Source organism: Sus scrofa, chromosome 5 (genome assembly GCF_000003025.6).
Source record: "Sus scrofa isolate TJ Tabasco breed Duroc chromosome 5, Sscrofa11.1, whole genome shotgun sequence".
Classification (NCBI taxonomy): Eukaryota; Metazoa; Chordata; class Mammalia; order Artiodactyla; family Suidae; genus Sus; species Sus scrofa.
Window position 1 is genome coordinate 10,707,092 of NC_010447.5, and position 12,506 is coordinate 10,719,597.

The 12,506-nt window shown below is 61.1% G+C and overlaps 1 protein-coding gene across 5 annotated transcripts; it reads right to left on the bottom strand.

Annotated features, from left to right (window-relative positions):
- KCTD17 (potassium channel tetramerization domain containing 17) lies at positions 260–11,877 on the bottom strand. Of its 5 annotated transcripts, XM_021091531.1 has the most exons (9): positions 11,650–11,877; positions 10,076–10,184; positions 7,528–7,619; positions 6,510–6,605; positions 4,194–4,319; positions 2,752–2,848; positions 2,504–2,576; positions 2,055–2,162; positions 1,052–1,121 (listed from the first exon to the last, which is right to left on the bottom strand). In XM_021091531.1, exons 1-9 carry the CDS (start codon positions 11,842–11,844, stop codon positions 1,052–1,054), a joined length of 966 nt encoding a protein of 321 aa, XP_020947190.1. In that variant the 5' UTR covers positions 11,845–11,877. The 5 variants fall into 5 exon arrangements, with proteins under 5 accessions (XP_020947189.1, XP_020947187.1, XP_003126090.1 ...); XM_021091530.1 differs by lacking the exons at positions 2,055–2,162; positions 2,504–2,576 and having other exon boundaries at positions 260–1,121; positions 11,650–11,876; XM_021091528.1 differs by having other exon boundaries at positions 260–2,576; positions 11,650–11,875.

Consider the following 12,506-nt stretch of genomic DNA (forward strand, 5'->3'; position numbering starts at 1 on the left):
TGAGGAAACTGAGGCCCAGAGAGGGGCAGGCACTTTCCAAAGTCCACCCAGCAAAGCAGAGTAGGCACCCTTGGCATCTGGCCACTGGACAGGGATCCAGCTGTGATGCCCCACCCTCAACAGGCACAGGAGAGTGACAACTGGGTGGGGTCCCCGGGCTTTAGGAGAAAGTCCCATTACCTTTGGGTTGTCTACCCCACCTTGAGTTCAGCCCCTGTCCCCAAAGGTGGCCCAGAGAAAGAGCGGGAGGCAGCCAGGCTGGCTGTTTCTTCAGGTTTTATTCCACGGTGGGGTCGGACACAGCTGAGAAGCAAGGAGCCGGCCTGGGAGAGGCCAGAAATGAAGGAGGGGCCCCTCGCTCAGCCCCTGTCCCCCCCCCCCCGGCTACCCCCCCCCTGCTGACTGTCCCCTGGGCAGAGGGAAGAACATCCCCTTTCCCTCATCATCGGTCCCTGAGTGGTCGCGCTGCCACTGTCTGCATCCTGCCGACCAGGGCGCTCTGTGCCCAGCAGGACAGACGGGGGTGGGAGCAGCCAAGGTGAAGGCCGAGTCGCCCATCCCCTCTCTCCTATGGGACTGAACCCCACACCTTCATCTCCCACCAATCCCTGAAGCTGCATCCGGGGCTTTATACCCTCCCTGAGGGTTTCGGGGACCTTGCTCCTCTTTGTAACCTCACCACAACCCTGTGAGGGAGGCAGGGCAGGGAGTGAACCCATTCCACAGACAGGAAGATGAAGGCTCAAGGGAGTGACACGACGGGGCTGGAGGAGGGTGGATCCGTCATGGGGCTGAGGGGCCCGGGGGCGGGGACGGAGGGGCGAGGGAGACACAGCTGGACGGTGCTGCCACCCTCTGGCCACGGGCAGGTGCCCTGCCCAGGGGTCCCAGGGCCCACTTCAGGCTTTGAGAGGTCCCAGCGGGCCCCCACCCGACCCCCCGAGGCAGGGGCAAATCACAGCCCCGCAGGTATAGACAGAGGTGACAGCGGGGGGACCTCTTCCTCCACCTCGGGCCAGGGGCCCACCCCGTGATACAAAAATAAAGGATTTCAGATCGGAACCCCAAGTCCCTGGAGGTGATCTGGGGCCTCACATCCGGGTGCCTCTGGCTTGTAACAGCTAGAAAATAAGAGGGGGCAGGGGGAGGGGGGTGGTGGTGTTCGGAACACCGGGAGGGGGATGAGAGGGTGGGACCAGTGAGGAGGGGGTCGTGCAGGGCGAGAAGAAGGGCAGAGAGGAGATTGAAATGGAGGGAGGCGGGGTGGGAGAGAGGGAGAGAGAGAGAGGTAGGTGAGTACAAGGTCCTTGCTGGAAGGAAGGCGGGGGCTGAGGCCCAGAAAAAGTGGATCCAGAGCTGAGGGGGGGCAGGAGCAGGAAGGGGACCCAGCTCGCCCATCTGGGAGCCCCATGCCCCATCGTGGGCTGGGTGGTGGCCACCTGGCAGTTCTGCCAAGACTCTGGCCTGGGTGTGGGAGGGTGTCAAGGCCAAGAAAGGCTGGTCACCACGGTCTCAGGCCAAAGGTCACAGAGAGCAGCTGTCCGTCCCCATTTTAGAGGCATCTGTGGCCCAGAGAGGGACAGTGACTTGCCCAAGGTCACACAGCAGGCAGATAAGATTGCATGGGGGCCTGTGGGCACCTGGCCAGGGCTTCTTCTGCCCCGGCCTGACCCTCAGCCGGCTCCGGCTAACTCCTCATCGGTCAAGGGAATCCAAGTGTGGCCTGGCCTTCCCACCCCCGCAGAAACTGGGGAACCCAGTGCCAACCCAGGAATGCTGGAGTTCCTGGCCACGCGGGGATGAGGTCAGGGCGCCTGGCTTCTGTTTCCCTTCCCTCCTGCCCAGCCTGGCTCTGGTGCTGACAGGCAGGCAGGAAAGAATCTCCTCTCCCTTTGGTCGTGTCTCAGAGCCTCATACCCAAGGCCCAGAGAGGCCGAGAAACTTTGGTGAGAGGAGGAGAAAATCAGCCGGAAGTTCAGCTCAAGTCCAAGGAACAGGAGATGAGCACCGTCCGGGCTTCCACCCCTCCCTCCAGCTCTGCCAAAGCTACAAACCAGGAAAGGCAGCTCTGGGGGCGGGCGAGGGGCCCAGGAGGGGGCCCAGGAGGAGCCCTCGCTGCAAGAAGCGCAGCCTCAGGTCTGAGGGCGTGCGGACGGGAACCTGCAAGGAGGAAAGGTGAGGAGGAGAGGACAGGGCGGCCACGGAGCAGGGGGACCAGCCTCAGACGTGCCCGGCGGACGCCGATGAGGTACAGCCGCACCCCTCCTCCCCGGGCCTGGAGGCAGGAGGTGCCAGCAGGGGAGCAGGAGGCGGCAGGCAGGACGCTCTGGAATGCAGGGCCAGGGCGCCCGGGTGGAGGGCGCAGGAGGCTGGGACCAGGGCAGCCCCGGGATGGAGGCGCGAGCAGGCAGAGAGGAAGCCCGGACAGGGGCAGAGAGGGAAGAGGCAGGGTGTAGATGAGATCCAGGAGGAAGAGGAGGTGGATGAAGATGAGGCAGGAGCTCCAGCGGGAAGCGGAGGAGGAGGAGGCGGTGGTGGGAGGGAGAAAAGGTTAGCGGGATCCTGAGATGACTGGGCTGCAAAGAGAAAGTGAGAGAAGGGATGGTTATGCAGGAGAGGCGCCAGGGCTGCGCTAACCCTGGTGGGCCGCCCCCCCCGCCGTCCCAGGGCCCCGGGTCTGCAGCTGGCTCCAGCTCGGGCGGGAGGCTCCGGCTTTTATTAGCAATCATTCTCCTGGGGGGTTGGCTGCACCTTTCTCCTGTGTATCTGCCTCCACCTGCACCTCTGCCACCTCCACCTCCACCTCCTCCTCCTGCTGCTGCTCCTCCTCCAGCGGCTCCTCCGCGCTCTGTGAACCAGCCGGCGGACCCAGGGAAGAAAGAGCGCAGAACTAACCAGGGGGCCAGGGCCTGCTGGCGGCTGTCCCCGCGGGCCCCCATCTCAGGGCAAGGCGAAGGGGGGCCTCCGGGGGAGGGGGAGCGCTACGGCCACAGAAGCTGGGGCATCTTGTCCCGGTCCCCGGGGGACGCCTGGGAAGGGTCTGGGGAAACCAGCCGAGGGTGGGGTCCTGCTGAAGATGCTCGCAGATCAGCCTGGCTGCTGGGATGCGAGCAAGGCTGGGGCACGGGAGAGAGGCGGGGATGAGTGGGTGCGGCGTCCTTGAGGGGTGCCTGGGAAGGCCTCATTTTAGGAGGTCCGACCCAGAGTAGGCATGCGGCCAGGGAGGGCTCAGGGCAGCCACCGGCCCCATCTGAGATGCCAGCCACAGCCTCTGGCACCCCGGGTCCCGAGGTCTCTCCCAGAGAAGCAGAAGCAGCAGGCTCACCCTGCACCCTTGCAAGGCCGTGCCAGCCATAGCCCAATGGGGGCGAGGCGGGCAGGGGAGGTCACAGCACAGGGAGGCAGACAGACGGGAAGCTGGAGTTCCTACATCTCCACCACACAGGGACAGGCTTCTAGAAGGAAGGAATGTTCTCCCTTCTTCCCAGCCTGGCTTGCTGCCTGCTCCACCGGTCCTACCATAGGGCCCTGGAGGCTTCTGACCAGCTCTGGGTCCAGGGTGGCAGGACCTCTGCTCAGCCCCTCCCCCGAGCCAGCCGATGTCCCTCACTGGCCAGAAACAGAGATCTGGAGCCCCCAGGGCTCCTGACCCCTCTTCGGCAGAGCCCGGGCAGGAGCCTGGGGGAGGGACAGGATGAACAGACTCCCCACGGCCCAGGCCCCTGGGAAATACATTCTCTTCGAATCCCGGAAGTTCCAAGCTGGACAGCATCACAGAGAGCACGTGGTCCCTCCCTCTCACTTCTCTGAGAGCCCAGCCAAGGTGTCCAGAGGGGGTCGGAATCGTCCAAGGTCTCCCAGGGGGCTCGAGCCCAGCCCCCTAGTTCAGGGCACACCCCCTGTGCTGCACCACCCCATGGCCACTGCCAGCCCGCTGTTCAAGTGGCATCTAAGTCCACTCTCACTGCACCCTGGGGATGACCCATCTCCCTGCCCCCCTAGCCTGGGCCTGGGTGACTGGGGTGAGCAGACAGGACCATGGGTGGCATGGGATGGATGGCATTGACTGTGACCGAGGGAGGGAAAGGGGATGCGTGGGCAGCGGGAGGGAGAACGAAGCAGCAGGGATGGCCGGGCAGGGGGCGGGGGGTGGAGGGCGTGAGGGGAGGGAGGTAAGGGTGGGGGCCGCTCACCTTGGTTTTGCGGCTGGACTCGGAACTCAGCCCGTGTGGGGAACTGTAGAGCTCCTTGGACACCACGCACAGGAACTCTGCCTGGTCCTCGCTGCCGTAGTTGTAGGAGGAGCCGATGTTCACCAGCTGGAGGGGGGAGCGTGGGGAGAAAGTGACAGGTAGAGTGGGGGGGCGGGGGCAGGTGGACACTGGCACTTGTCAGGACACAAGTGGTGCCCTGATCTTGCTGTTCTATTCAGGCCCATCCCTGGGTTTCCAGAGGGCACTTGGGCCCAAAGTCTCAGTCCTCTCCCCTCCCCCACCTAAGCCTCTGGTCTATTTCGAGGGCCAGCCTCCCCGAGTGGCTTGGCTGGGCCTGATCCTTAGAGGAAGGCGGTCATCGTTGCTGTTCCTCCCCCACCCAGCCTACTCCCAGCTCTATCGGGCCACTTTCTAAAAGCAGGCACAAAGAGGCAAAAAAGGGAGTTCCTGCTGTGGCTTAGCAGGCTGTGAACCGGACTCATGTCCAGGAGGATGCGGGTTTGATCCCTGGCCTCGCTCAGCGGGTTAAGGATCCGGCACTGCCTTGAGCTGTGGTGCAGGTTACAGACGTGGCTCGAATCCTGTGTTGCTGTGGCTGTGGTGTAGATCGGCAGGTGCAGCTCTGATTGGATCCCTAGCCTGGGAACTTCCATATGCTGCAAGTGCAGCCCTAAAAAGCAAAAATAAAATAAAACAAAAGCAGGCAGAGGCTCATACAGGGCAGACTGTGCCCCTGTCCCAGACGTGGCTGAAGCAGCCCCAGGCCCAGGTTACAGGATGAGGTCGGCATGACCTGGGGATGGGGCCCCAGAGAATACTCTGTTCACTCTTTTTTTTTTTTTTTTTGTCTTTTTGCCTTTTCTAGGGCTGCTCCCGTGGCATATGGAGGTTCCCAGGCTAGGGGTCTAATCGGAGCTGCAGCTGCCGGCCTACACCACAGCCATAGCAACACGGGATCGGAGCCGTGTCTGCGACCTACACCACAGCTCATGACAACAGCAGATCCTTAACCCACTGAGCAAGGCCAGGGATCGAAGCTGCAACCTCATGGCTCCTAGTCAGATTCGTGAACCACTGAGCCATGACAGGAACTCCTATTCTGTTCACTCTTGGAAAGAGAGGTAGAACAGGTTGCCCGTTCCTTAGGCCAGTGGCCCCCTGACATGCTAGCTCAGCCTTTGAGGGCCCATGCCATTGCCAAAGACTCCCACAGGCTCTCAAGAGTGGCTTCACCTTTGTTCTGGGGTCCCTAAAATAACCACATTGTGTGGGAACCTCCACATAGTGTGGGTGTGGCCCTAAAATTAAAAAAAAGAAAAAGAAAGAAAGAAACTGAGGCCCAGAGAGATGTGACTTGCTCAAGGTCACACAGCATGCCTGTGGGGAGGCCTGGATTCTGGCTCCTGGGCTGGGCTCGTCCCTCCATGCTGCCTGGCCATCTGGGGAGCCCGGCCTGCTCCCTTCTTCAACCTTCAGGTGCAAAGGAGCTTCTGTGGGTAAAGGGCCGGCCCGATGCTTCCTTCCCCTTCTCGAAGGGCAAATCTGACCTTCGGTTAACCTGCTGGCTCTGTTCCTCTGGACACCTGAGAAGGCGTGACGTCAGCTGCATTACTAGGACAACACTGTTGATGATCAAAATCTCTCCCGGAGGACAGGGAGGAAGTACAGGTCACTGTAAATACTTCATGAGAAGCCACTGCTCTGGGCTGCCCTGAATGTCACAGTGCTTGTAACTGGGCATGTCCCTGAAAGGAACCCAGAGGCTATGCCTGGGGAATTGTTACAAGAGCTGTGGGTCCAAAGGGGCCTCTGCTCCATGCTATGAATCTTGTCTCCTTGCAGCAGAGCTGTCGCGCTGCGGGGAAGACCACCACCCGCCGGAAAGACTGCCACCAAAGGGGACTCACCGGAGCCGCCCCGCTGCCAGCGGTGCTTCCTCCTTCGCCCTTCCTGGTCAATCTGCTGCCTTTTTTCTTTTTTTGGCCACACCCCCGGCATGTGGAAGTTCCCAGGCCATGGGGAATCTGAGCCATAGCTGCGACCTATGGCACAGCTGCAGCAACGCCTGTGCCTTTAACCCACTGCGCTGGGCCAGGGAGCCGACCCATGCCTCGGCCGCTGCGGTCGGATTCTTAACCCACTGTATTACAGTGGGGACGCCCCAGTGTGGCATTTCTTAATCTTGTCTAGTTTGACTTAAGCAGACCCCTGGGTGGGGGCTGTGGGAGGGACCTCCCCCCCACCCCGATACCCCCTGCTTTGCCCGGAGGTATGGCCCCCGCACACCCAGCCCACCTGCTCGAAGCGCCAGCCGTCAGACATGGTGGAGACCATCTGCGTGAGCTCCTCCTCCTGGCACTGCAGCACGCGGTACACGTGCTTGGGTGGCACCTGCGGGCAGAGGGGTGACATGGAGAGCACCCGTGGGAGTGCCAGGCACCCAGGACGGGAAGAGCACCTGCCCTTCCCCCACCATCTACCCCCCTAAGAAGGACAGAAGGTGGGGGTGGGGGGAGTGGGAAGACGGGAGCTGTGTTCTGAGTACCTACTACGTGCCAGGCACGGGACATGCAGGATCCCACTGAATCCCTCCCCAATTCTGGCAGTAACGGGGTGTTCATGGAAGCTCAGAGGGGGTCAGTGACGTGCCCAAGGTCACCCAGCTAGAGAGCAGCAGAGCCAGGGCTGGAACACAGGAGGGGCTTGGGGGACACCCTGGGTCCCTCACTAACTGAGGCAGCCCCTCCAGGAGACACGGTGCATCTCAGCCCCCTGCAGTCTCCTGCACCAGGAAGATGGGGCCTCACAACCCATCTCCCACCCCTCGCGTCTCTCCCAAGATGGGCAGAAACTCTCTCCAGCTCCTCCTCCAGACTGGCCCCTTAGGCCTAGGGCCCAAGCTCAGAAGAAATGCCAGCTCCAGCAGCGGGTGGTGTGCCCCCCACGGGACACATGAATGGACAACGTACTAGTCCTGAGTTGCCCCCCAGAGGGCCCCCTGTACCTCCACACTGACCCCGTTTTGCCTGTGAGGAAAGGAGTTCTCAGCACGCCATATTCCACAAGAGGGAGTCAAGGTCCAGAGAGGGTCGTGATGGGCCCAAGGTCACACAGCAAACAGAACTCAGGATCCGTCTCCCAGTCTGGGGCTTTGCTGGGTCATCTGGGAGCTGGATCAGCACCCCCCTTACAGGAGAGCTCAGCCTCCCCAAGGCAAACTAGTTCTGCCTCTTCCAAGCTTCCCCTGCCTCCCTCCCTCCACCCCCTGCTCTGGCCACAGAGGCCGCCCCACTGCCCCACTGCCCCCCCTGACCTGTGTGACAGTATAATCCTTCTCTTCCATCCGGTCTTTGATGATGCGGATCAGCGGGCCGATGTTGTAGAACTCCGCTTCCTCCAGGACCCCTGGCACAGACAGAGCAGCCCCTTGGTCACTCCCGCTGCCCCCGTGTCCCGTTCTCACCTTGTCCCCTCCGCCTCCAAACCCACCCCCTTTCCGGCATCTGACTTCAGGGGTCAGGCCAGAGGTTTGCCTTCCTTGGGTCCCACGCTCGCTATGGTGGGGGTGCGAGGGAGCCATCGGCTGCGCCCTTAGCTGCGCATCCACCCCTGCTGTGCCGAGCACGGTGACCCAGGAACGCCAGCGGTCCCTAGTCTGGGGGCTGCTCTGGGGCTCTCCAGAGGCAGCGAGCCTGTTGCCACTGGGCCCTGGATCTCCACAGGGAGAAGGGGTTGGATTGGCCCCCGATGACAGGCTCCGGGTGATGAAGCACCTGCCCAGGGCCAGGCATCATGCTAGGCATGTGACACGCTTTACCGCAGTTCATTCTCAGCATGAGAAGCAGGTACTTTCGTCACCCCCCTCCCCACAACTGGGGGAACGGAGGACCAGGCAAAGCAGCAGCTGGGCAAGGCCACACATGCAACACGTGACAGCTGGGATTCTAGACTCAAGTTCCTCTGCCTCCGTGCATGATCGTCATGCATGTGCATCTCCTCGACCGCCACACTTCACAGTTTGCAAAACCCCTCCTGTGCTCATCACAAGCCCTAGGGCCGGGGGCAAGCAGGCGTTACTGTCCCCTTACAGTTAAGGGAACTGAGTGTCTTAGAGACTGAGTGAGTCACTGCTTTGGTGAAAGGGACAGCCCTCAGCCTTTGGGTGCCCCTAAGGTCCTGGAGGGCAGGGACATTTCTAGTCCTTTCCATGACTGGCCTCTGGGTGTGATCTGCCCTGTTGTCCCCAACGCCCACACAGCCCCTAACACAGAGGAGGCAGTCAGTGAGCACTGCTGCCTGGGTGGCCCCCACAGAGTCCTGCAGGTGACAGACAACCACTCTGCGCCTCGGATCCTCGGGGCCTCGGTGCCAGGCACTGCACTAAGTGACACACTTGTATGAGGTCCTTTTATCCTCTCAGCAGCTCTGCCAGGTGGGTGCTCCTGTCACAGATGCAGGCATGGAGGTGCAGAGGGATAAGTGACTTTCCACAGATGCAGGCATGGAGGTGCAGAGGGATAAGTGACTTTCCAGGTGTCACACAGCTAGTTAATTTCCTCCCAGATCCCCTGACCCCCTGGATGGGGGCCTTAGCCCAGTGTGAAGGTGCTGGAAGTGCCAGGGCTTTGACAAACCCAGAACCTGTAAACAGGTGTTGGCTGTGACGCAGCCGGAATGTTTAGCTCCCCTCCACACAGGACCTACTCCTGGGCCTGGGCCATGCCCATGGTACCTGTTCCCCCAGGGGCCCAGGCCACGCCCATGGTACCTGCTCCCCCAGGGGCTGCCGGGAAAGCTGTGGGGCTCTGCAGGGCCCATGCCTACGGTGGGCTCTGATTTTCAGCCCTGTCCCACTGGGGAGCCACGTGGCCTCTAGATCACTGTGTCCCTCAGGGGTCAGGACGGAAAATCGGGGGCCCGGGTGGGGATGAGGTCTCTGTGCTAAACACCTAGAGGGTACAAGCCCCGGGACGCGTGACATTTATTGTCCCTAAGGTAAGTCACCGCCCTCACTTTACACACACAAGTGGAGACTCAGAAAGAAGGGACAGGTCTAAGCTGGCCTGGCTGGATCCGCAGACCCAGAGCCACACCCTCTGCCTTAAGGAAAAGTGTGCTTGGCACCCCCAGCTCTTGACCAGGGCTCTGCCAAGAAGCCATTCTCCCTGGCAAGGCTCCCCCACTGGGTGCTGGGCCCAAAAGTGGACATCTTCTGGGCCTCAGCCACCCAGGCCTGGGAGGGACTGAACCCTCGCTGGGGAGGGGACTCCCCACTTCCCCGCTGCCACCCACAGCTGGTACTGCGCTACAGAGGCTGCCAGTTTGGGGAAGAGGCCCCTGCTCCACCAGCTGCGGACTGTAAGCCCTCCCCAGTCATCTGAGATACGGGATCAGCCAGAGAAAGAGAGCCGTACTGCCTCCATGCCCACAGCCACCCTTGCTCACAGCTGGCTTCCTGGGAGGCCAGGCCATCCCCTCCCACAGGGGAGGCTGCCAGCCCCACTGGCTCCCACTATCTCTGTGGGGTTTTTTTCCTTTCTTTTTTGGCCATCCCATGGCATATGGAGTTCCTGGGCCACTGCCTCTGTGCTTGTCACCGCAACCCCCCCCCGCCCCCCGCCGCCACCAAGAGCACCCAATGGAAGCACGGCCAGTCACCTTGGCAGAGTCCCCAGGCCCAGCCCGGGCAGAGGTTTTAGGATTCGATCCTGTCAGGGATGAGAAGAGGCAGGAAATGTGGAAGAAAGGTGATGCCCCCTCCAGCTGGGAGAAATAACTTTGGAGCTCCATGGAAGGCCCTGGCAGGCCGCCCAGGACAGGGCTGGGGTGTGGGCCCCGGGCAGCCCCCTGGACCAACTCACCCTCCTCGGCCATGTCCTTGTCCAGCACCAGCTTGCCGTGCCGGAGGAAGTTCAGGATGGGCCCGAAGTAGGTGGGGTCTCGGTCGATGAGGTAGGCCCCAGTCTCATCCTGTGGGGGCGAGGGGCACAGGCGGTCAGAGGAGAAGAGCGAACCCCCGCTCCCTGTCTGACCCTGCACACCCCCTCCTCACTTCAGTCCCAGTAAAGGATCAGAGGGAGGGCAGGAAGAGGCAGAGGGTTTGCTCATCCCCAGAACAGAGGGGCAGGATGGAATTAAAAGGCTTCAGGGTCAGGAGTTTCCATGTGGCTCAGCGGGTTAAGAACCCAACTAGTATCCATGAGGATGCAGACTTGATCCCCCACCCCGCTCAGTGGGTTAAGGATCCAGTGTTACCCTGAGCTATGGTGTAGGTCACAGTTGTGGCTTGGATCCTGTGTTGCTGTGGCTGTGGTGTAGGCCAGCAGCTGCAGCGCCAATTCGATCCCTAGCCTGGGACCTTCCATATGCCGTGAGTGCGGCCCTAAAATGAAAAACAAGCAAACGAAAAAAGCCTTTGGGGTCAGACACACCTAGGTTCAAATCCTGCCTCTGCCTTTTCCTGGCTGTGTGACCTTGGGCCAGTGAATGGGCCTCTCTGAGCCTTACTCCTCTCCCCCATAATGAGGGGACATTGTGAGCATCCAGTAAGGTCTGAGTGGCATCCGACCCAGAGTAGGGCTCAGGGATTGTCCCTCTTAGAGGCTGTTTCCTGAAGCCAGCTCTAAGCTGTCTTCACTAGATCCCCGGTCATTCTGGGGATGTTTACAAGTTTCCAAAGGAACCGCTCTCTCATTGGATACCCTCAGCCTGCAGGGAGGCAGGGCGGGCATCAGCACAACTCTACAGAGAGAAAGCAGAGACATCATCAGGTGAGGGGACTCGCCCAAGGTCATAGCATCAGAGGGTCTGGAAATGGGATGGAGGGAGCCTTTGAGGTCATTGCCTGACCAGCCCCCTGGGGTTGCAGGCAGGAGGCTGAGCCTGGCGCAGGGAAGTATCTGACCCAGAGTCATGCAGGCAGTTTTAAAGCCGAGATGGGAACCCAGAAATGGTGCCCCAGGCCAGCGCTCCTCCCAGATGAAGCCCAGCTCAGAACACACCCTGGGGTTTCTCCACCCAGCTCCTGGCACACCAGGCCACCCACACCCCAAACGGCGGGGAGAAGTAGCCTTGCACTCCTTCTGTGGTGCAGGAGTCCGGTTTGGGCAGGAGAAAAGGCCCTAGGGGTCTGTCCCTCCCCCCAGTTCCAAAGCAGGGTGAGAGTCCCCATCCATCAGCCTCCGGGGTTGGGAGCCCTGGGCACAAAAGCTCCAAATGGCCGCAGCCTGGCGTTGTCCTGTTGCCACGGCAATGGCACATCCCTCACTCTCCGATCCACTTCCTTCTCCCGGGCTCCAGCCAGTTCTTCCCGCCTCCAGCTCTTGGAAATAAACCCGGCCGGGTTTCCAGCCCCGAGGGGGTGCCAGGCCGGAGAGCCAGATTCCAGCGAGCGAAGGATCCCCAGCCCGACAGCCGCCCACCCCGTGGGCCTCACCCGGTCGGACTGCAGCTCTTCCCCCTGGCACAGGCGGCTGAGGAAGGACTTCTGCTCCCTGCATAGCGTCTGCCGGGTGGTCAGGAACACCGTGCCCCCCACGTTGAGCCGCACCCACTTGCCCCAGCCGCCCGCCCCCGCCGGCGGCGCTGCCTCGCCGGCCTCCATCCTCATCGCTCTTCCCAGCGTCTGCATCCTCCCGGCGAGGCGGCTGGAGGCGGGCAGGTACCGCGCGCAGGGCATGCCGGGAGCTGTAGTTCGCACCGCCCCCCGCAGGTGGAGCCCCGGCTGAGGGTCCCCCGACCCCCGCGATCCTGCCTTCCCCAGTCCTGCCCTCCTTTACCCTTCCTGGAAGACCCGCAAGCGGGTGTCTCTTAAAGAAGTCCTTGGCCAAATTACTCTGGAGAAGGTCAAGTTGTTATTTTTCTGTCATTTTTTTAAAGTTGCGTTGAAGTCTAGTTGATTTACAATGTGAGAATTTCTGCTGTACAACAAAGTGATTCAGTTGGACATGCACACGTCTATTCTCTTTCGGACTCGTTTCCCACATAGATGATCACAGAACATTGGGTAGAGTTTTCTGTGCTGCACAGGTACGGGTTGGCCAGTCATTCATACCTCAGTGCGCATGTGCCAATCCCAACCCCCTCCCCCCCCCGACCATTCCAGCCCCACCCCCTCACCAGAAGTGACGGTCAAGTTCCAAGTCACTGGGAGAAGAGTGAGTGAGACCCCAAGCCAGCAATCGTCCTCTTTGGTCTCCCAGCATCATTTTCCTTTTGTCCAATATGGGTTATCAAACAGCTGACATGAGAAGAAGGGCCAAGGGCTGAAGGGAAGCTTTCCTCCTTAATTTC

What these genes read in the sequence shown, in the direction of transcription:
- KCTD17 (XM_021091528.1), bottom strand. Translation starts at nt 11,844, where the DNA reads ATGCAGACGCTGGGAAGAGCGATGAGGATGGAGGCCGGCGAGGCAGCG. An exon ending in ACGGCTGGCGCTTCGAGCAG is followed by an intron (nt 4,320 to 6,509) that starts GTGGGCTGGGTG and finishes TCCCCCCTCCAG; the next exon opens with CTGGTGAACATCGGCTCCTC. An exon ending in GGCAGATACACAGGAGAAAG is followed by an intron (nt 2,577 to 2,751) that starts GTGCAGCCAACC and finishes TTCTCTTTGCAG; the next exon opens with CCCAGTCATCTCAGGATCCC.